Here is a 23,170-nt window from a genome sequence, read left to right on the forward strand (position 1 = left end):
CGGCAGGGCGGGGTGTTGGCAGCGGGGCGGGCGCGGCGCCTGCGCGGGGCCGCACACGTGGGCGCGCCGGCGCCGAGCGCAGCCATGGGCAAGAGCCGGGCGCGGCGGTTCCGCAGGGCGCCGCCAGCCCCCGCCGGGCCCGCGCAGCAGCGCGGCGGCGAGCGCGGCCCCGAGGAGGAGGCGGCGGCGGAGCTGCTGGAGAAGGTGCGGGGGCGGGCGGGCGGGAGCCCCGCTCCGGACCGCGGGAGCGGCGGGGGCTGCGGGACCGGGCGTGGGGGGCGAGGCCTCGGCTTCCCCCGCGGCGGTGCCGGGCGAGGGCCGGGTGCGGGCCCGCCCCCGGCGGGAAGGAGCCGAGCGGCGGCGCGGGGCTCCCTTCCGCTCCCCTCCCCTCCCCTCCCGCCGCCGCGTTGCTCCCCCGGCGTCACGGGCGGGCGGGGCGGCACCGGCACCGCCCGCGCTCCCGAGCGCGCCGCTGCGGTGGGGCGGGGGAGCTCCGTGCCCCGCGTCCCTGCCGGGGCTTCCGTTCGGTCTGCCCGACCGGAGACTAATACAGGTGGCCAGAGCCACGTATAAGGAATAACGGATAGAAAATGCTGAAAAGGGATAGAGAGGGGAAGAGAGATAAAGTAAAGGCACAGGTGAGGACGAGCTGAGACATCTTTTTCAATGGAGGCAGAATCTGATGTTACCATTCTTCTGTTCCACTCCTCAGCAGATGTTTATCTGCTAGGTTTTCAACAAACTCTGTGGCCTTACAGGACATGCACTTCTACTGTGTTATTATTTTTGCAATGTGTAATTCTTGTATCTCACCTAAAACTCCTACAGCACAAGTCAACGTTGTCTTGGGGAATGTAGGGAATAGTTGTTTCCTGCTGTTATGCAGATGCTTTTAATTTAAAGGCTATAAGTTTTATTTTTTTTTTAATGTTTCTTCAGCTTTTCTTTATGGTGGCATGTGTTATGTCTGTTGTACTTCATTGATGATATTTTTCCCTCCTACTTCAGTCCTTTTTTTAATACATGATAATTGAGGTCTCACCAGTGCCAGCTAGTGTCAAATCTGTGTCTGGAATGTGGCTGTCTTGTCAAATATCCACAATAGCACTTATCTAATCATAAAGTTAACACACATTACCCAGGCAAGGATTTATATACTTCCATGAAAGTTAAAAGCTCCTGCTTCCATTCAGGAGCAGTAAAATGGGAGCCACAGTGCTGTCCCTGATCAATCTTTTCAGTCCCTAAAACCTTCCAGCTCTGTTTTCCCTCACTGTGATGTGCCCTGTCTGTGTCCCTGCAGCTGCAGCATCCAAGTGCTGAAGTGAGGGAGTATGCCTGCGCCAGTATTTCCAAGCTGTTGCAGCAGAAGCATGTTATCCCAGCCTTTGTGCAGAGGGATGTGGTGCGCTGTCTGGGGCCCTTGCTGATGGATCACAGTTTGGGTGTTCGGGAAACAGCTGCAGGTGCTCTCAGGTAAGCTCTTGGTACTGCACAGGTAGAAGGAGGGGATCCTTGGGGGGAAACTGAGGTTCTGCTGGTGACAGCTGTGAACTTGAGTGTCAGCCTCTCTTGCTTTAATTCTGGTCTGAGGAACTATGCCCACATCAGCTAAAGTCTGTGAGAGAGTGGCTCTTCTTGTTCTGTGAGACTTCAATGTCAGAAGCAGGTTTTATGCTAGAAATGTATGGCTTTATGAGGAAAAAGAACTTGAGTGCAGTTTGTATGGCATTTTGTGCCATGATGTTTTAGTACAGATAAACTTTCTAATTATGCTTGATGAATAAATGAAAATCACTTTTTTTTTCTAATACCAAAGTTATTCTTTTGCGTGAGATAGAAGACTAAAGCTACTCTTTAGACAAATTGACTTGAAAACAAAAAGTACCATAACCTTCAGAGAAGAATATCAAAGGCATGGGGTTTTTTAAACATTCTTGGAAAGTATTGTATCTCATCCAAAGCATTAATTTTTTTTTGTTTTCCCCAGAAATCTGAGTGCTTGTGGAGGATTTGATGTCTGTGATGACATGGTGACATCTGACATCATGACACCCCTGGTTGCGCTTCTGAAAGAGGTGTGTTTATTTTTATTTTGATTTTAAACCTGATCTAGGCATTGAATTGTCCCATATACAAAAACAGTTCTATTTTTTACCTATTATTACAATAAGATACTTGAAAGCTCTTTTAAAATAATGTTTTGATAGGTTTAGTGATACAAAAGTTATCCCAGAGATTTCTAGTCACTGCCTTCTGGCTCCTGGCCAGCTAACTTGTGTCCATGGTAAGTTTTGCTGCCAAGGATGATTTTTGAGTGAAAGGTCTGGAAATTTTGGGTCTGTAATGTCAGTTAAGACAAGTTTATTCCATCAGTGAGAATCTAGGTCTTTCATTTATGCTGCAGCATTATTCTAGTGAGTTTTTTTTGGTGAGCAATTTTAAATTCTGTCTATCTATCTAATTCATCCATTCTAAATGGATGTTTGGATGTACAGCTGGGTAGTTACTGTAGAATAACCTGAATTTGTATTCTTTGTTTGGTCCAGGTGTTGATCTGCCATTTGGAAATTGCACTGATTTCTCTTACCTGCTATCCTTGTTTGAGCAGCCTTGAGCAATACTATAATTTTCTGTATGTTTCTTCCCCATTTTAAAATATGAGTAATAGCATTACTATAAAGCACAGTAAAGTATTAGCTGAGTTAATCTTTGTGGTTAGAAGCAGCTGTTGACAGCTGCATACAGACTATTAGCAAGAAACAGCACATCAGATTCCAAAATTCCCAAGTATTTTTTTTTAATTAGAAAGTGCTTCTAAAGTCTCACTGCAAAGCAAGTGCTGTAAGAGTCTTTCTACAAGAGAAAATTTATCACTTATTCAAATTTTCATAAAGAAAGGAAAACAGTCAGATGTTCTGGTAATAAACACTTCATGAGAGGATCTCTCCACTCAGTGCTGATAATACTTTAAAGTTTTGCTTCTCGTTGTGGCTTGATTGTTTCCCAACCCCAGTTCTTTTGTTTGCTTGTAGTGCAGCACTGGACTGGATGCTAACCAGCTGTCTCCACAGAAATGCAGAGGGATGAACAAAAATTATATTGAAGACATAGCCAATGAGGCTATTAATTTGCTGTGGAATATATGGTAAGTACTGTGTAAACACTGGCATTTTAACTAAATTAAATTGTTCCTGAAAAGGAGCATGGTAATTGAGGAAAAAAGAAATTACTGTCCTGGCATGGAAGGATGGATTCGTTCTGATTGTGTTGCTCCTACATGTACCTTGCTATAATAATGATGAGCTCTCATCTCATCTGAAATAAAAGTTTATCTTCTAGTATAGATTATTTTTTTTAAGTGAAGGAGTCTAAAAGTGCACAAAGTTGGTCATTAGTTTTAGAAGAGTAACAAATTCTTTTTCTACTGGTTCTTTATCCTGAGTTCTGATGCTGTTTTCTGAACATGTTTTGTCAGTCTGTTGTACAGTTTGGGTTGTGACGTCTTGCATATATTTCCTGTAGATCCATATCATGATACAAGAAATGGAGAAAATGAAATTCTAATCAGTGCTATAGGAATATGAGGAGGTTTTATAATATTTCCTCCCTCTGCAGATCATCCCAAAAATTAATATTAACTATTTGGGGCAACTATTCCTTAGTTACTGAGACACTGATAAAAATTCACTTATGAGAGAAAATAATGTAAATTGTTCTCTTAGTAATTTAAATTGGAAAGACCAGGTGGAGGAAGAGAAGTGGCAACACTATTAATACAGAAATGACTGTAAACATTGAAGTGATACAAATCTGTGCCAAAAGGTCTCCTTGAATTTTGTGTTGTTTCTCTTAATTTTTTCTCACATTATGCACTTTGCATACAGGATTTTGTTTAGCACTGTACAGTGCCTCAGTGGAACTGCCTCTATGCCTGTCTGTGTGATATGGCTGCTGGCTTGAGGCCTTATTTCTGAACTGGGATATTTATTTTTTAGGGATTGGGACAGTAGATAAACTCCTTGTTCAGCATCTTGCACAGAATACATGACCCTTTGTAACTCTGACTCAGCAATGTTGTGTGTTCATTATGTTTTTTTGCTTTTCACTCAGTGCTTGAGAACAGGAAGCATAATCATTAAGTGTGATGTAAATCATTTCTGTATTTTGAACTTTGTGGCAATGAATGTGACCTGCTCATTTTGTTGCTAAGTTTGATACTGATAAATTTAGGGCTGGCATTGATGCTGAGACATAATATTTTCAAAATTAAATTGTTGAAGACCCTTGTAGCTAGTTAGCTCCTGTGTTTTTTTTTTTTAGTTTAAATTAGTCTCGTATCAATATATCAATTTAAAAGAGAGAGCAGCTGTGAGAACTTGAAGAAATACAAATCCCACTATCAGATAATGAAATTAAATATGCATTTCTGAATGGTAAGAGCAGTCATTGTGTGGAGTGAGTGAGTACTGAGAGAGGCAGCAGCCCGCTCTGCTGGCAGTGGGTTTGTAGGTGAAGTCTCCTGTGGCTGCGGGAAGCCCTGGGCTGGCTTGCAGCCCACAGCTCTGAGCTGCCTTCCACATTCCAGCAGGAGCTTGTAGGTAGGCTCCCAAATAAACTCCAAATACTGTGTGAAGAAGCAGAAGTGTCCAGGATTTTGCAGCTTCTCTTTCAGTATCTTGTACAGAGTTGATCATAGCCTCAATAATGAAGGATAGCTCTTTGAATATTGCATAATTCTTAGGTATCTTTTCAAAATGTGAGTAATAACAAGTATAGGGTGCTTAAGTTGTTGCTAGAGTACTTTTTTTTTCTGGAAAAATGTTTGACTGATCTTTTCCATTCATTAGTGAATGCAACAATACTGCCCTATACATATTCAACAAAGAAGGATGTCTGGAGGCCGTGTTACATTACATGAAGAAATTTGCCACAAATGTGGATCTGGCTATTTCAGTAGGTAAGTGATAAAAAGCAAAGATAACGGTTTAAAGACACTTTTTTTTTCTAATTTACTATATGAATGTAGTAACTCTGATATTACATTCATTGTATAATGGACCCACTTTAGCATTGCTTAACTTTGCACTAAGTATAAGACTTTAAATTAATTTCTGAATAGCACATAATAAATAAGTTGACATATGTTGTGCTTGTTTTTAGTCCAAAAGAGAATGGCTTATTGGTGGTTACATGGGAAGAAAAACTTTATGGGAAGAGGGTTTTAGAGGGGGGCTGTTTTTTCATTTTTTTTCATATTTTGGTAATGGAGGGTTTAATTTGTTGAGCAGAGAAGATAGTCTTTCTAAGAAAACCCCAAACAATTCCAATCACTTTCAATCTGGTTTTACCAGTGTTATTATAGTTTCATAACGGTTGTACAGGTGTGTGTTTCCAGCTTTTTTTTATGTTGTCCATTGTCAGTATACAATGGATAAATTTAATTTTGAGTAGCTGAAATTAATACAACCAATTCCATGGCTGATGTGATATTGCCCTCACCTGTTTTATGTATGGGCTTGTCACAGAATGTCTTTTAATCTAAAACACAGCTTGTGAAGGACAGTGTCAGACCATTATAGCATGAGGCTACATGAAATTTTTCCTGTGTCAGCATTTCATTACTCCAGCTTTCAGGAAGATAATGCTTTCTCATTAGCAGAGCAAAAGCTACTACTGGGTTTGTTAATTATGTTTGCTCTTGTTGTTTGCTGCAGCAAACTGCTTGCAGGCAGTGACAGAAGATAATCCAGATCTTCTTTCTTCATTTAATGCTTCTGCACAACAAATACTGGAAACAGTGATGTTGTGTCCAGAGAGCACCATGAAGCACATCCTTCTGAGAACACTGATAGCAGGTACAGTGCTCCAGGGGGTTCATTGCTTTGAGATGGGGAGAATGGTAGGGGTCTTGGCTTTGAAAGACAGGTGTCTTCTAGGGAAGGCAGGAACCTCCCTTGAAATGGAAAACTGTAACCCCCCCCCCCCCCCAATTATTATAATCTTGAAATCAAGGGGCTCTCAGGCAAAGATATGGGAATAGGAATAGCAGTTCTTTACTAGGAAAATCAGAATAAAAATACAGTGGTACAAAAAATCACACTAACAGAGCCAGACTCTGTTGGTCAGGGTGTTGGTAGCAGTCACATTAAATGGTGACTGCAGTTCTCCTGGAGTGACAGACATGGTTCTGTTGAGGCAGTGATCCTGTAGAAGGGTGTAGTTTTCCTCTGGAGGTCCAGTGGTGGTATAGAACAGTCTGGTCCTCCTGTGGGAATCCAGAGGATAAAGGCTGCCTGTGGTGTTCCAAGTTTCAGATTATATCCAGGTAGGAATGCTTGTCTCCTCCCCATGGATGGAGCATCTCCCAATGGGATGATGTAATTTTATCAGTCCTGCAGTGAGACTCAGTGGCCCATTAACAGAAGATTTCCCTCTGGAGGGAGGATGGGTGGTGGAAGAGATACAGAACACTTCCCCACCTGGTTTTAACAGCTTTACAGAATACTTTTGGTTACATCTTGCATTGCAACCCAAGACAGCAGGTAAAGGAGGCTGGGAAGGACAGAAGGCTTAGTCTTCTCTGCTGTGGTCTGAGCATCTGATTGTCAAGGCCTGTACAGATGGTTTGTGAAGTTATATCTTTTGGAAATACAAGTAGATATTTGCAACTAGTTTTAAAAAACTGACTTAAATACTTGATTCTGAATTTAGCCTCTGCTCAGTGTGATAGCCCACTTTAACTGCTCATTTAGTTTTTTACAGTTAAATGAGTCAATCATAAGTGGAATAGGAGTTGTTTTGATTTTACTAGCTGTAGATTTTTCTACCTCATATTCTCTACCTTGAATTCTTGTTACCTCAAATGCTTAACCATGATGGGTTTTGATACTGGACTGTAAGAAATTAACTTTGAGACTCCTTAGAAAATTATTCTCACATGTGGATTTGTTATCTCAGGTACAGAGTGACAACAAGGTTACTCCACATAAATATTCTGTAAATACTTACATGCTGAAATTTACTTGAGCTTAAGATGTGGGCATAACAATTATTACAGATGAGTATATGAAATGTTACACAAAAAAAAAAAAATTAGATCTCTAGAGATAAGACTTGAACATTTATAGCAAATATAAGCATGGAGCATTTTTAGTAGCAGAGGCTGTATCCTTACAAAGTGGCTATTACAGAGCTGGAAATTGAGCACATTAATAATTTATATAATTGTGTTACCTCATATGTAGGCACTATCTGGAATATAAAGGATACCATTCCACCAGGCAGCTTGGGAAGCACAGTTAATGCAATCCTGAAGATATTTTCAGAATCACTGGCAATAGATGCTGGTGAAACAATTATTCGTATGAATGAAGCTGAAAAAAACAGGTTAAAACTTGATGTGGAAGCAGAAACTGAGGAAAACATGAGTGATACTACAGAAAACTGTGTTTTGAGTGAAGATGATAACATGGAAGAAATACCAAAAGGACAACCCAGAAGAGAAAATGACGTTTCAGATTTACTTCCAGTAAGTGTGGCTCACTGGCTTTTGGACAACTTTAGTGCAAGTGGCATTCTTTGAGAATAAAATTTTCTCTGGAATGTCCAACAAAAAGATGGTAGATAACACTGCATGGGTTTGTGTTTTGGGGTTTTTTTTCAAGTTTGCGTGTAGACTGAGAAGAGGAAATGGCTGGACTGTATTTTTAACTGACAGCTTGGATACTTTAAATGGCACTTAAATGTTGTCTTCCAAAATCAAATTTGGTTCATGTTTTTAATTTTTTAGTCTGATAAGTGGGAACTCAAAGAAGTGACAGCTTTACTGACGGCTCAGCAGACTGCTCTGGAAATCATTGTTAATATGTGCTGCAGTGAAGGTTTGTAGGAGTCTTGTTCCTTGCAAGTGTTGTGGTGTATTTTGTTTCTGAATAGGTCATGTTTAGTTTGATGTTTGGTCATCTGGGTTCTTAAGGGCAAACACCCATGGTCATATTGTCCCTGATATTGTCATCTCGGGGTAAAGTAGGTTGTCATTTCCATTGCTAGTTTAAATGTTTTTTCTTCATTTAAGTGACTTACGTTACTTAATGTGTGGGGTTTTTTTTGCATGATACTGCAATGTGCTAGCATTTAAGAACAAACAAAAAAGCACTCACAGCAAAGAGGTATCTCCTAAAGTGTTACAGCAAAACGTTTGTTCAGTTAGAATGTGGTTAGAATTATTTTGATGCAAGGTGTGTGTGGATCTGATTGCAGGATGGAGACATCAATTTTTTTAAAGCAGATAAATCTTGTTGCTTTGATTTAGTTTTGATACTACAAGTATTGCAAAATTAGGAGTAGGGACAGCTTTTGCATGCAACTCTGGCAACAGTGTAGATCTCAGCTTCTAGAGTTCTGCCTTTATGAGCCTTGAGGAGGAAGAGGGGCAGTTATTAGGTGGGGAGTAGGATATAGGTATTCTGTATATTTTATGAACTTTGAAGCTCTGTTTTGATAGCTTTTCTCCTAATCTTCAGGAAACCAAACAATAGATTATCAAGTTCTATTTTAAAAAGCCAACAAACAAACAAAACTAATTCCCTAAACCCTCCAAAACCTGAAAACCTTGACTGCTATTGTAGTTTTAGCCTGATGCAGGAGTAATTGTGTAGAAAGTAACTGAGTAAAACTTTCAGGTTCTAATAAAATCCACAGTAATACCAAGTTATTCCCAATGGTGACTTTTTTTTCTCTTAGAGCACAAGGAAATTCTGCACCTAGTGTATGAAGCTCCTTTCATAACTGCCTTTCTCATCTAATGAGCTGTAATTCATAAGCTTTCCCCTTTAATTGGAAAATCTCTTGTGGATAAGCTGCATATTCTGCCATTCACTCAGTGTAATGTAAGATTGATTGTGTTGTATTTCGCTACAGTACTTTACCCATTCATGGGCAGACAGTCTCTAGAAATTAAAAGGAATCCAGAGGCAGCTGTTCATTTAATTTTCAAATTATTTGAGGGCTAAAATAGCTTTAGCCATTATGCTGAGTTCATAAAACCACTCAGCTTGCAGCAGAACTGAGAGGAATAACCAGGCTGGTGAGGGATGTGTTTTACTGAGCACTGGTCAGTGTTTGGAAGAAGCAGAGTGCTCCTCTTTGATGGGCACCTGGGCAGGAAGCCAAGAGACTCCAGCATTGCTGTCCAGTCTGTAGTTCTTGGGTTACCAGTGCTAGGTAAAATGGGATTGCTGCTAGAAATGCCTCTGTGTTTCCCAGAACATTTCAAGAAACCTGATCATAGCTATGAGCCAGTGTTCTAGATCCCAGTTTCTGTTCTGGCCTGGTCAGTCACTGTAACTTATAATTCCTTTGTTATTGCTGAAATGCATTGTCAACTTCTATCGTTATCAATTAGTTTTCAAGAGATTTTTTTGCTTTCTTTGTTTTATAAAGATGCAAAAGGAATTTTTTAGAAGAGGCAAGAGCCTGAAAGGAGGATATTTTTTTTTTGTTTACATGTTTCTTGATGCCATGTTTTGGTAAAGCATGAAAGACAGCCATTTGCTCATGCAAAGGTAATAACACCAGCACATTATGGCTGTAGAATTAATTGGATATTGCCATAAGATCATATGGTCAGGTTTCCACACCTTGATGAGTTACTTTACATCAGAAAAACCTTAACCATCACCTTCAAATAAATTCTTGAATTTGTACAGCACAAGTGAAATGCGTTCATTTGGATCTTTCTTGCTGTATTTTCAGTGAATTGAAGTGTACAAGCCATACACAAGTGTATGGCTGTTCCTGTAGTCACTACAGGACCTATATCTCACGAGAATCTGTGTTGTCAAACAAAATTACTTGGGGGTGAATATGATATTTTTTTGTCACAATAGTTAAATATCCTGACCTATGTACACAGAGCTTTCATGTGTTGGAAAGAAGTATCAGTCTAACCTGTAGACTTAGGACTTGGGTAAACACTAGTTAAAATGTAACCAGATTTAAAGAAACTTCAGCTAAATGTGAGTGAACTCAGTGGATGTAGATACATAAGTTTAAATATAAATGAGGATGAGTTTAGTTTGAGCTTGCCAGCCCAAGTCCCCCTTCAGCTGTGGACAGATTATTCACACAGTAATAGGACAATAGGACTTCGACTCCTCTCACCATATCTGCCCTTAAAGATCTGCTAGTAGAGTAAGTCATGTAAGTATGGCATAGTTTAATTTATGTGAAATGTGTTGCCTGAAATGACTATCAGAGATTATTTGGCTTTCTTTGCTGTCATCATTTCGCTTTAACTGACCTTGCTGTGGAGACAGTAACATCTTCATCCAGCTCAGTTACTGCCCAGGCAGAGGACATCTGTCTGTGGCTTCAGTATTGCCAGAGGAAACAATTGCCTTAAACTGACTGTAGGTAGTAGTCAAGTTAAATTAAACTGGTGCATTTGCATGCTTGAATCAACCTCAGAAAATGAAGTGGTACAATCCAAGTTACAATCTTAGTAAATCTTTATGAAATATTTCTTTTATACTTTTTTTTTACATTTTTAAACAACACATTGTTAATATTAGCGAATAACATGCGCATATATGAAGAACTTCTCTTGTAAGAATATTTGGGTCTAAGTGAGTATAAAATATTTTTAATAAAATATTTAAAACTGTGGCTTAATGGCACTTGGTTTATGAGTTTGTTAGATCCCAAGATCACAAGAGCTTAAAGATTCCTGAGCCAAGAAGTTTGGAGGAGCAAGTTTCAGTTGAGAAGTAGGATACCTGTTGCATGAGGGCTGTTGCATTTACAAGTCTGTCTTGTGTTCTCAGATCCCTCAGATGATGAGTGGGAAGAACTCTCCAGCAGTGATGAGAGTGACTTGTTCATGGAGAACTCTTACAATGAGGGGAGTGGGCTGCTGCTGTCACCCTTGTGCCTCTCTGATGAGGTTAACTCAGCATTTCTGAACAACCTCATACCAAAGAAGGTATTGTCTTCCATATTGTTCCCAACACATGGTCTTTCCCTTGTTCCTGCTTTGTATCCCAGGTTAGGCAAACAAATTAGCCCAATCTACCTGGAGGAAGGGAGTATTTTTTTAAATGAGTTTGGCCTCACTTTTTTGGCCTAGAGGTGGTGGTGCCTCGTTGCACAACCTAAATAATTTCCTCATGTAAATGAGAATAGAAGAGTCATGTGTTTCAGAAAACTGGTAGGGCTTTTTTAATTTTTTTTTTCCCCAAAATACAAAGGTTGTTATTCCTTGATTTGGACATGAAAAAGATTACCCGCAAAAAGAAAGCAAACTTGGCTGAAGTGTGACAGCCAGATTTCTGTATTAGCTAAATGAGGTGGAACTAACATTAATGAATGGCAGCAGTCAGCACTGAAAAAGTGCAAGTTCCTCTCCCTGTTTTATAAAAAGTGTCTGAAATACAGTATTTGGCACTGACAGGACGTTGGATGTTTTTGTTTCAGAGTTATTTTGCTCATTTTTATTTGGAGTTGTAAATGTGAAGTTTTTTGTTTGAATCAGTTATTGTGCTAGTTCAGCAGCATTGTAGAATTCTGAGCTAAGACATTGAGGTGTGAGGTGAAAAGTTTGAAGGCTTTTTGTACTTAATAGCCAGAGTTTCATGGCAAGGCCTTCCAGACTTGCAGCTGTCTGAAAATCCTGTAGCAGAATCTATAAGAAGACAGAGCTAAATAAGAAGGAATACCAGAAACCTAGAAAATCACCTATTATTAGTACAGATGAACACTTAAAATGTGCTATGCTAAACCCAGCGTATAATTGCATCATTTAAGTGATAGAGGAAAGTTCTGGCATTTTTAGCAGGCGAGATATTTGCTATCTGGAAAACTTTGAAATGCATAGTTTGAAGTATCTGTTTGACATTAAGCTAAAATTTCAGTCTTCCCTCTGAACACACCGTAACAAAAAAAAAAAAAAAAAAAAAAGGAAAAAAGAGCTTTATTGCTAAACCTTTCTTTTTCCCCTCCTCAGATTCTTGAAAAAACTGCTTTTCCGAACACTGTTGCTCTAGACATCTGTATGCACAATCCGTCTTGGAAACCATTAATTAAAAAGTAGGCATTTCATTGTCTCTCTTACTATTTTTCATGTATATTCTGTTGTTTAGAACCCTTAGAAGGATTGTCCATCTTTGGGTTGCTCTTAAGATGTGGAAACTGGCAGATCTGATATATGTTTTGAATAAAGAGATACAAATGTTTTTGTGAAATTCACACTGGATCCACAGCCTTACTAATTTCAAGATTCCTCTTTATATTTCAACAGGTGTTTTCAAAAGTACCTGATCAGTGTGTTTTTTGTTTGTTTCAGACTGAATGCAGTGCAGTGTAGAGCTTTAACATGTCTTCAGAGCGTTTTGTTGGTGTCAGATGTGGATTGTCTTGGGGGAGCTTCAGCACTTCAGTCCCTTGCACAGCATCTCTCACAGCTGATCTTTTCTAAAAAAGGTAAGATGTTTAGTGAAGGGGACTTGCTGGCCTCCTTTGCTGATCATCTAGGTATAAGGTAGCCATGGATGTTATGTTCCAATGCTGTTTATTAATAGTTTTGTCCCACTGGTCGTTCAAATGAGGACACAGAATGTTGCCAATGTACTGACATAACAGTGTATCCTTTAAGATGTGTTTATCCAAGCTGCACCTTGAGCAAGTCTGCTTGTAATGCAAGAAGCTGCTTCACGTTTGGGTCTATGCAGGAAGTCTCTTAGTAGATTAAAACTGCCTTGTTGGGAGACCAGAACTGTTTGCTAGATCTTATTTGTGGTAATAACAGTTTTTCAGCAATGAGACAGACGTGAAGAAGATGGGACATTTTCTTTTTAAATGTCCTAGCTAGCCTAAAGAGATGTGAAAACAAAACATGTCTAGCACAGTCTTTCACATCATTTTTTTCTAGTAATCTTACCAAATTATGGCAGAAGCAGTTGGTGCAAGAATCTCAAGAGTGTCCGTGCTTATTACAGTAGATAAGAGAGCAGTCTCCTTGTCCCCAGGATGTGCTTTATGCTTATGATGGCCTAGCTTTATTGGAATTATATTTGTAATAAGAAAGTGTGCAAAGTTGTTACAACTAAATGGTAAAGCTGCTCAGCTTCCTGTTCTGGTTGTGGTTCAATTTCAAGGTAATATAATTCTTCTAAAAATACTATTTTAGAATATTATATATATAAATATATAAATATATATATATATATATACATATTTATGATACATATTAGATCTGTATTTAGACATTGGAATGGGCTGCCCAGGCAGACTGTGGAGTCACCATCCCTGGAGATGTTCAAGGACAGACAGGATGTGGCACTAAGAGCCAGGGTCTGGTTGACATGGCAGTGATCGGTCACAGGTTGGACTGATCTCTGAGGTCTTTCTCAGCCTCACAGATTCTGTGATACATCCTGGTAAACACTAGAATGTCTTCACTGTAGTTACTCCGGGATGGATTATTTCATAGACATACTGTGAAGGTTTCCCCATACATCTGCTAATACAGTGTTGGATCATCTGTACAGCAAGTAGCATTTCCAGCTGCTGTGGTCCTATACATGAGAGCAGCATCATTTCCAAAATCCTGCTGGATCATTTATGCTATGATCTCTCTGTTACTGACATGAGAGAAGCTGAACCAAAATTGCAAAAAAAAAAAAAAAAAAAAAAAGAAAAAAAAGGTTTAAAAAAACCCCACCTGTTTCCAAAGTGGGGATGTGGGTCGCTGACAGGCTGTTTCCTTCAGACTATTCTGATAATCTCTGTTTTAAGGTGAGTGGTGATGGGTTTTCAAAAAATAAAGAGATATTCTTAGAACCTGGAAAAGCTGCCAATTCTCCAAACTGTCAGAAAACGTTTTCCCTAAGACAGTTTTGTTGAAGTCTGGCATATGTGTGGCTTTGTCATTTCTCATCTCTTAGAATCTCAAGAAGCTCAGTTTCCTTCCCTTCAAGTGTCTCCATTTGTAGCCACAGATGTAGCTTATGTAGTGCTCTGCTGTGGTGTATAAAATGACACTGCATTAGTGCTTGAAAATGCATCTGCCTGCAAAACACGCTTTTTCCTCAATGTCTTTAAAGACATGTGGTCAGTCTATGGGAACCTTATTACTGAGAGTGCAGTGCATGGAAAACTAAAACACAGAAATGAAAATACCTATGAAAACATGCAAAGAAATTCACACAAAATGTCTCGTTCTTGAAGAGAGGACTTCCAAGATTTTGGGTCTACATGTTATGCTTTGTTCTCAGATGAAGCTGGAGAAGTTGCTATCTGAAGACACATAAGGATGCTAAAATTAATTTAATGGCACAGGCCTGTTTTTTTAATGTTTAAATACTGTGTAATGAAAACTGCCAGATAGAGCTGATAACATACCAACATATGGTTAGAAGGAATTCTGTGGTTTACAGGGTAAAAGATCTGATAAAGATCTGATTATTTACATGAGAAGGTAGGAGATGCACATCAATCAAGAAGTTCTGCCTCTGGAGTGGTCCAGAAAATAAACACATTAGAGGAGAATGAAAAGCCTCAAGAAATGCAGAACATAGATTGAAGGTGATGGCTGCTACTGATGAGTTTGTAGTTAAACAAGAAGAATGCAGTGTTTGAGTCATACATTCCTGAAATGTTATTAAACCACCAGAAAACATGCTCTTTATATGAATTGGAAAGAGTCCAGTGTTCTGGGTGTCTGAAAAGCTTGCTTAAGAAGGCAGAAGAAAGGAGGTAAAGTATGCAGTCAGCTTCTGTAGTTTTCTCAGTTCCTGTATCATGGCCTCCATGTGATACCAGTTTCCAGCTGCTGTTCTGGTGACAGTGGCTGGCACTGTCCATTAGGTCACACAAGTCTCTCAACCAGGGATGTGCCTGAAAAGGAGGCCCAGCTGTGTTGTAACCTCTAGATGCAGTCAGTGCTGAATTTGAACAAATCACTATGGTTACAACCTACAGAGACCAGTCTCTGAAAATCTAGCTTTTCCTGTTGTGGTAGTACCTGGAGGAACAATTAAGGAATTTGTATTTCTTTGCTTCCTGTGTCCCTCATATTACTGTTTATCTTCTGGCTCTGGGTTCTGTTCTTTGACAGAACTCCCTACAGACACAGAATTCCTGGAAGCTGTAACCAGTGCTTTGAGGGCTCTCCTACAAACAATGGCATCAAAGAACATCTCCCAGGTAAAAGCTTTCAAATTCAAATGCTCTGGTAGGTTCAAATTCCTGTGAGATTGGGCTGGAAAATTTTTGAAACAAAACAATATAAATTTAATTCAAAATTTCAGCAGTTGTGAACACTGGAAGAACAGATTTAATAGCATTAACTGTGTTTCTCGTGGACCTTACAGGATTTTTTTTTTTTTAATATATCTCCTCCTCAACATGTAAACAGATGAAAGCTATTTCAAAACCAGAGTAACAATAAGCCACAGGTATTTTAGAAGATAGTTATAATGACAAATATTTAGAAAATTAGCATCTAGAAATGTGGATTCTTAATTTCCTGATGTCACCTAGCTGGAGCTGGTGGTCCATGAATTTTGGTTGGATATGAATTAGTGAGTTGAATACAGGAATGAAGCATAATGGTTTGTTATACAATGCTAGATAGTCTGCTAGTCCTTTCTGGCCTTAACCTGAAAATGGGGCTTCTATACTGTAAGCTGCAATGAGTTGGAAGCAGCTATTGAGCTAGATAAATTTGTGAGAATCTCAGAACTTTTCCTTCAACTTCGTGTCAGCCTTGGTTATGTTCTGGAAGAAACAAGTTGAAAAGGAATTAATATTTTTTGATAATTGCAGTTTTAGAATTCATATAGTTTCCATAATCTAGGACTCTGTTTTTCTGTGAAGAATTTGCCTGTGATCTGTAAAAGTACAGTGTCTAAATATCATATTTCAAAATTTCTGAAATTTTTAAAATCTAACTGTGTCTGTCTTCCTTCTTCCCTTCCTTTCCCCTTGCTGACCAGTGTATGACTCCTGAGCAGCTCTTGGCTTTGTGTGAGGCTGGTATTCAAAGCAGCAATGCCAGTGTTAGGGTGAATGTGGTGAGCATCCTTGGAATTTCTGGCAGTGTACTGGCAAAAGGGCAAGATACAGCTGAAACACTAAAGGTGAAAAGCAAACTTTGCATTGCAAGCTTAAAATAATTTTGATGTTTCTTTCAATTTTCTTTAGCGTTGCTGAAAAAATTAATTCTTCTTTCTCATTACAGATGATTGGAAAATTTCTTCTTGAGGTTGCCATGAAGGAGTCATCTCTTGTGGTAGCAGGGGAAGCCTTGGATGCACTTTTTGATGTATTTGCAGATGGTAAAGAAGCAGAAAATGCAGCGTTACAGATCAAGCTGCTTCCAACACTGAAGGAATTTCAGCCAGTGTTTAGAATGAGGGTAGGCATCAAGGGCAGCCAGCTCAAGGTCTCAGCACACAATGTGGGTTAAAGGTTGAGTTTTTGGCTCCTGGAAGAGATAATTAATTTATAAGGTGACAGAAAAAAAGTGTTTGATTTTCTGATACTCAACTTTAGAGGAAAGCAAATACACTTACCTTAAAGTTCATGGAAGTGTCAAGGTAACAGTGCAGCACCTGCATTGCAACATCTGCATTACACCATCAGTATTACCGATGTCCAAATCACTGTATTGTTCTGAAACAGTTGTACAAAAAATCCTGCAGATGTCTCTGGAGGTGGGAGAAAAGTCCTTTCTGAAGTTATGTTGACATCTTGGTTTTTAACTTCTAGTTGCAGTTGGATGTTTTTATTTCATTCTTGGTTAATTAAAACAGTTCATGTATCCTGTATTGTCAAGAATAACAAGACTGGCATTCTAAGCTGTGATTTTAGGTACATCCTAGACTTAAACAGGGAATGATCTTCCACATGTTTCTTTGGTCAGATGCAGCCTGAGGAGTGACTTTCATAGTCTAAAAGCTAAGCACTGTACACACAGGTGCTTAAATTGTTAGGGTAAACGTGCAAGGTATTCCATATAAGAAGCCACAGAGAAGAAGTGCCTCAGATTTTTGGCTGAAATAGTGTGTCATTAGTCTAGTTTCAGGCAGCAATGTATTACAGTAAATTGACTTGCAGAAATAAGTGCTAAGCTCCCCATGTGCACACGGGAACACCTTGGAGTTCTCACAAGCCACGGGTAGCGTATCTTGATAGAACACCTATATACAGAATTACAAAACTTGAGGTGATCTAATAGGAAAAACTTCTGCATTAGTAAACCATGTGTTCTTTTGGTTTTACAGATGCGAAAAGAAGGAAAAGGACAATATAGTACAGATCAACTGTGTGTTCTTGATAATGTGAAGATGAATTTGAGAAGATTCATTGCATATCAGGAGACACTAGGGAAAACCCCAACTTGAAACATCGAGGAACTTTTAAGGTTTTCTTTATTAAGAAATGTTTTAAAAAAATATAACTATTTTGAGCTTCCAAAGTTTACTGAGCAGAGCAGTTTTGCTGTGATATTAATGCTACATTTATGACATTCAGTATTTTTATACTTTTGGGTTGATGCAAATATGAAAGACATATCAGCATCAAAAACCCTGTAGCATACCCTGAGATTGTTGGAGTGATAAGAAGGTGTCTTTAGGTCCTGAGGTCTGTACATAGCACCACTGTCGTTACCTGGATATTTTCATGTACCCTGGCAGAAAACTACACTTGCGTGAAAAAGTAATTCTGAAAATATTCTTGCTCATGTGGCAGATTGGGAAAGGAAAAAAAGGAAAAGCTCAAGATCTATTTCAGGGAATTGAGCAGTGGGAGAATGTTCATATTTGCTGTTTGCTCTTACCTGTTCCTAGAATTGCACAGGCACTTATGGCAGACTTCCCAAAAGAATTATGTGACAAATGTGTAGATTCCAGTCAACACTTGGATCTGATATTTCACGAGGAGAAAATTTTCAGATTAATTTATGATAAATTCAGTATGATAGCTTTTTGATGTGAAAATCAGTGTAAGCACATCCTACACTTAGACACAGCTCCCTTTATTTTGATTGGTATTTCTGAAAATTAAGTCTCCTATTTTACAGTCTTCCTTGTAATTGTACATCAGGATGAGCTTGAATTCAGGGAAGTAGTAAAACTAACAGAAAGTATTTTTTATACTGAGGTATTACCTGAAGTAAATTTATGTTTGCTTAGAATACCTTTTGCAAATATTTGTGATGGAGATTTTTAAGCTGTAAAATACAGAAAATATTTTTTAAAAGTATCATTGATTCATGAAAATTGTATGTGAGCTTCCATATATCAAAAGCTTTGGTATTGTTTCTGTGACTGAGGTCCTCATACATATTTTTCAAAAAAAAAAACCTGCAACTAAACACAAAAGCATTTTGTTTTGCTGTTTTTTTTTTTAAATGGGAGGTTTTTTCTCCTCTCTCTCAATGTGCTGCCTTAGCTCAGGCATACAGTTTTTGGCAAAATTTTTCCCATGTTAAAAGCATGGAACTTAAAAAGACTGAATTTGCTTGGTTTGTTAGATTTCAGTCTCTAAGATTGGAAAGTAGACTTGAGAACTGACTGGTAACTTGCAAATGACTGACTTTCTGAAATCCTGACAAGGTACTTTGTCAAATGCAAGAGGAGGCGAAAGATGAGTTGAGGCAGCTGACTGCCTGGAAGTGCTGTTACTGCTGTTACTTTACAGGAGCCAGAAATGTGTGATGTGATGCCTGCTAGTCAAAGGAGGGAGAAGGCAGGATTGGGAGGGCTCAAGGGCCATTGAGGCTGGACTAGAGAAAACCAGAAGTCAAGAGCATGGAGCAGTTGAGAAATTATCCAGGGATTTGGCAGGGAAGGCAGTGAAGAGGTCTGTAGTGTAACAGCTGAGGAAAGGTGGATTATGGCATAATACCCTACAGTGTGTGGATTTTAATCCTGGTGTTAGTTATACTTACTGTACACTGAGGATAGTATACTATTAGCCTGATAAAAGGTATTATTACTATTTGTTTGGAGCACTTAAAGGACTTCCACGTGCAAAGTTCTGCTTTCATTTTCTGGGTGCTACATTGAATTGCAGGATGTTCTAGATTGGAGGGGATGTCTAGAGGTCTCTTAATTTAGTCCTCAAAGCAGGGCTGACTTGTGAGACAGGTTGAGCTAGGCCTTGAACATCTCCCAGAATGGAAATTATACAACTCTGAACAGCTTTTTCCAGAGCTTGACTGCTCTCATGGAAACAGTTTTTTTCCCTTTTCCCCTTGTGCCTTGTAGGACTTTCCCCTGCTGCAAAATGTGCCTCTTGTCCTTTGACTGCACACCACCAAGAAGAGCCTGGCTCCATGTCTAACCCCCACTTAGCAGCTGAAAACAGCAATTGTATCTCCCTCTTCTCCAGGCCAATTAAACCAGCTCCCTCAGCTGTTCCTTGTATTCCCTCTCACCCTCCAGCCATCTCAGTGGCCTGACCTGCTCTACTGTGTCTTGTACTGAGTGCCCAAAACTGGATGCACTACTCCAGATGTGATCTAGGTGCTGAACAGAGGGAAGTAATGGGCTTTCTTGTCCTGCTGCCCATGCTCTTGTTAGCTGTTGTCACTGCAAGCGTGCTCTGCTGCCTTCAACTTACTGTCCACCAGGACCCTTTGGTCCTTCTCTCCAAGGCTGTCCTTTGATCATCCAGTCAAAAGCACTGTCCCAAACGTAGGACTTGGCATTTTACAAGTGTAGCAGCCAGAATCTGTTTCCTGGGGACCATTAGAAAACCAAAGTATGTTAATTTTTTTGTTCTGGGCTTTTCTTTTAGGTTATAATGACAAGAAACATTTCATCTACAAATATAAATCTGAAAGCTGGAGATAAATATACAGAAGATAGAAGCATATACACATAGAAACATTATTTTCTTTATAATCAGTTAGACCCTGGGGTTTTTTTTCCTTCAAGTGAAAAAACAGACTGACATTTAGATTCTAAGCTATTCTGGCAATAGGAATGCATAGATTATCTTTTTGCTATATACTGATCAGCTGAATGTTTTGAAAAAATATTTTCATAATGAGATTTGTGCATAGTACAAACCATATAATTTATAGAAGATTGATGAATCTATGGAAGACAAGGCAAGTTAGATGATTTAAAGAAGTGACAAATCAGGGAGTAAAACCAGATGAGACACACTGGCACAAAAGAGCTAAGCTACAAGATTGGGTCTACAAAAGTTGTGCTGACACAACTAAGGAAAATTAAGGCAGCAGGAGAAGTGATGATAATGTGTAAATTAAATGTTTGGGGGGCTCTTTGAACACTTGTTTATTTAATAGGTCTAGGTAAGCTTCAGACAAAGAAAAGATCCTTTACTGCCTACAAAGGGGAAGACAGATCTTGATACTTTGAGGGTGGCAGAAATTTGACTTATGTAGACAGTGTGTAGCATAAGTAAATAGATACTAAATAGATGTAAGTGATCTTCATCAGTTAATCTAATCACAAAGAAAAGACTGGAATCAAAACAGGTATCTGAATTGGGTTGCTTGTTTTGGTCCCTAAGGCATCATCTGTCTGCTTCAGTTAAAAACCGCAGTCCTTGGAAAGTATGGATTGCTGCTCTGCTTGTGTCTCTGAGGCTGAGCACAACAGACTGGCTCTGAGCTGAGCTGTAATGCTAAAACAGGTGCTGAATTTACCTTGGTCTGTGCTGTCAAGTAAAGAGTGTGAAAGAGGCTGTGGGTCCTCTGCCCTGTTCAGAAGCAGCAGGACCTCTGGCATTTTCTACTGCCTTGGTCTCTGCAGCCTGCAAAATGTCGAATTCCCAGATGTAGAAATAAGGAATGATCACTTGTGTGGTTTTATTCTTGCTCTCTATGAAAAGAAACAAGTGGGGCAAGATTTGAATGTGCATTTGTTGTTTATACATTGAGCCTTGACATTCAGAAGCAGAAGATTGCTGTGTACCCCAGTCAAGTCAATAGTTTAACTTTTTGGGGCTATGGTATGTGTTGAATGTAATTTTTTGCACAGCATGGGCTATTTTTTTTTTTTTTAAAGATTGTCTTCTTAGGAAGAACAAAAATAACTTCAAGAATAACTTCAGTACTACTTGGGTTGGTTTGATGTTTGTATTTTGAGAGAAATAAAAAAAATGAGAGCACAGTAAAATTGCAAAGTGAAAACTGCGTTGGAGAACAAATGAATTTCCAATTAGTTTTTAAGTATTGGTTTAGTATTAAAAATGAAATTCATATCTTGTGGGATATTAACATAAAACAACCAAACAAAAATGCCCATAAACTCAAGTTGTTTCCTTAGTGAGGGATTTTCAATAAAAACATTCCCGAGGATTGGACAGAAATGTCTAGCCTTACATTTACTGTTGCAAATTCCAATTCAGGCAATGGTAGTGGTAATTGAAAATAATGTAATTATTCCTTTCTGGCTTAAGTGACTTGAGCAAACAATCTATATATAGTTTGTTCTGGACAAGCTCTTAAGATATATAACTTTAAGATAATTGGCAAAATCTGAGGTTTCTTACAGCAAATTAAGGAACTTGAAGTTTTTCCACCAGGGCTGACACAGGGTGAGCCTTTTTGTTTGAAGAAGCTTTTACTTGAGTGATGGGGTTTTTTTGGTCTAATTTTCAGATAATGTAAAACTGTTCATTTTTGTACCTTCTGGGAAAAAAATGAAGGTATTTAAGTCAATTCACTTTAATTTTGTTTCTGTGTCATTTATGTAAGTTTCAGCTAGTAAATGCAAGATGCTTCCAAATGACCCTTCCTGTGAATTTCCCTTTTTAGTAAATAAAAGAATTAAAATTCAAAGCGGTGATCAAAAAAAGCCCCAATTTGACCATATTAAAGTGTGGGTTTTGTTTTTTATGCCCCCATGATATACTTGTTAATCTAATGCATTTGTGTTGCTACACCACCTGTATTTTGTCTTGGCTGTATTTGCTTGGCACTAGGGTTGCTACTGAGGAATCTTGTAAATTAATAAACCTCAGTCCTAAAACAAAACTTGTTGGCATTTACGTGCTATGAGTGTAGGCTAAATCATGGATTTTTGTGGAACTAACTTTATTAAAAGGAAAAGGAAACAAATCAGTTATTTTTCCTGTTAGCTGTTACCTTCTTAAGGGTAATGTGGAATCCTTTATTTGACTTACACTTTTCTTTGTTGTTTTAAAAAAAGTTTATTAATTGAAACTTTTTAATCTTAATGTTTCATGTGCAGGGACCATCATTTAGACTCATCTTTTTACATTTTCCTGCTACACTTGTAATTGTCAGAATAACTGAAAAATGTGGGGTTAGGAAAATATTGTTATTCATAAAGGTTATTCCCCAGTTCCAAGATGTCAAGTCCAAGTCCCACCAGTTTCCATTTGGCTTTCAGTAGTAGTTTTAGGTACAAGTCCTAATTTTCAAAACAAATAAGTTTGTCAGCTCAACTCCAAATTTCACCCTCTTGCTGTGGTTAATTTTCTCTTGGGCAATGCAGATCAGACACGCTGTGACACAATAGAGGACTGCTGAGGACAGTATGTTCTGCTCTGGGATGGTGGGGAGAAGCCAGAACTTAAGTCTTTGGTTGTCACCAGGAAATGGTGCTAAGTATTCTTTGCAAACTGTTCACTTCATGGAATGCTTGAAATTGGAATGCGACTTTTTCATTCTAAAGCCCCCACCTCCAGCTTCCGAAAGAGAAATCATCTCCCATGCAATTCAGAAAGTGGGGGAAGCACCAGGCCCTTTCTACAAAATGCTGGAAACTTTGTAGCTGATATTAAAGATTGTTTTAAGGCTGTAGTATGAAAACACTAAAAATAAAACCGAGTCTGACAAGAACTGGTACTATTCAGCGTTGCTGTTTGGAGTCGATACGATGTATTTTTCCATCTACGAAAAAGACTGCACCTAGGCTGCCTTTGCCCCTCCTTTGGAGCGGAATGAAACGCAGGAAGACCCTGAATTACCCATACGCGTCCTCACAAGAGTTTTAGGGGGGGCAGCGGCAGCTGTCGGTGTGCAGACAGGGAAGGGGGACTCTGGCTCGGCTCTGCCCGCACGTCTCCCTGTGCCCGAGCCGCCGCCCGGCGCGCTGGCAGCGGCGGGGCCGGAGCCGCGGCCGCTCGCTCGGGCGCCCGCGGGGCCAGAACGAGCGCTCGG

At 39.3% G+C, this 23,170-nt stretch overlaps 1 protein-coding gene across 2 annotated transcripts; it reads left to right on the top strand.

Annotated features, from left to right (window-relative positions):
* Positions 1-72: 72 nt before the first annotated feature.
* HEATR3 (HEAT repeat containing 3) lies at positions 73-22,996 on the top strand. Of its 2 annotated transcripts, none has more exons than XM_058845556.1 (15): positions 73-204; positions 1,304-1,476; positions 1,991-2,078; positions 3,036-3,148; positions 4,851-4,960; positions 5,718-5,858; positions 7,248-7,531; positions 7,793-7,883; positions 10,827-10,984; positions 12,005-12,087; positions 12,344-12,480; positions 15,116-15,204; positions 15,996-16,139; positions 16,241-16,417; positions 17,286-22,996. In XM_058845556.1, the coding sequence occupies exons 1-15, from the start codon at positions 85-87 to the stop codon at positions 17,403-17,405; spliced, it is 2,028 nt and encodes a 675-aa protein (XP_058701539.1). In that variant the 5' UTR covers positions 73-84; the 3' UTR covers positions 17,406-22,996. The 2 variants fall into 2 exon arrangements, with proteins under 2 accessions (XP_058701539.1, XP_058701540.1); XM_058845557.1 differs by having other exon boundaries at positions 16,241-16,337.
* The last annotated feature ends 174 nt before the right edge of the window (positions 22,997-23,170 follow it).

Source organism: Poecile atricapillus, chromosome 10 (assembly GCF_030490865.1).
Source record: "Poecile atricapillus isolate bPoeAtr1 chromosome 10, bPoeAtr1.hap1, whole genome shotgun sequence".
In the NCBI taxonomy this organism is placed as follows: domain Eukaryota; kingdom Metazoa; phylum Chordata; class Aves; order Passeriformes; family Paridae; genus Poecile; species Poecile atricapillus.

Excerpts from the sequence above, each read along its gene's own strand:
- HEATR3 (XM_058845556.1), top strand. The coding sequence starts at position 85 with ATGGGCAAGAGCCGGGCGCGGCGGTTCCGCAGGGCGCCGCCAGCCCCC. Across the intron at positions 5,859-7,247 it reads TCTGAGAACACTGATAGCAG|GCACTATCTGGAATATAAAG; the intron begins GTACAGTGCTCC and ends CCTCATATGTAG. Across the intron at positions 10,985-12,004 it reads ACAACCTCATACCAAAGAAG|ATTCTTGAAAAAACTGCTTT; the intron begins GTATTGTCTTCC and ends TCCCCTCCTCAG.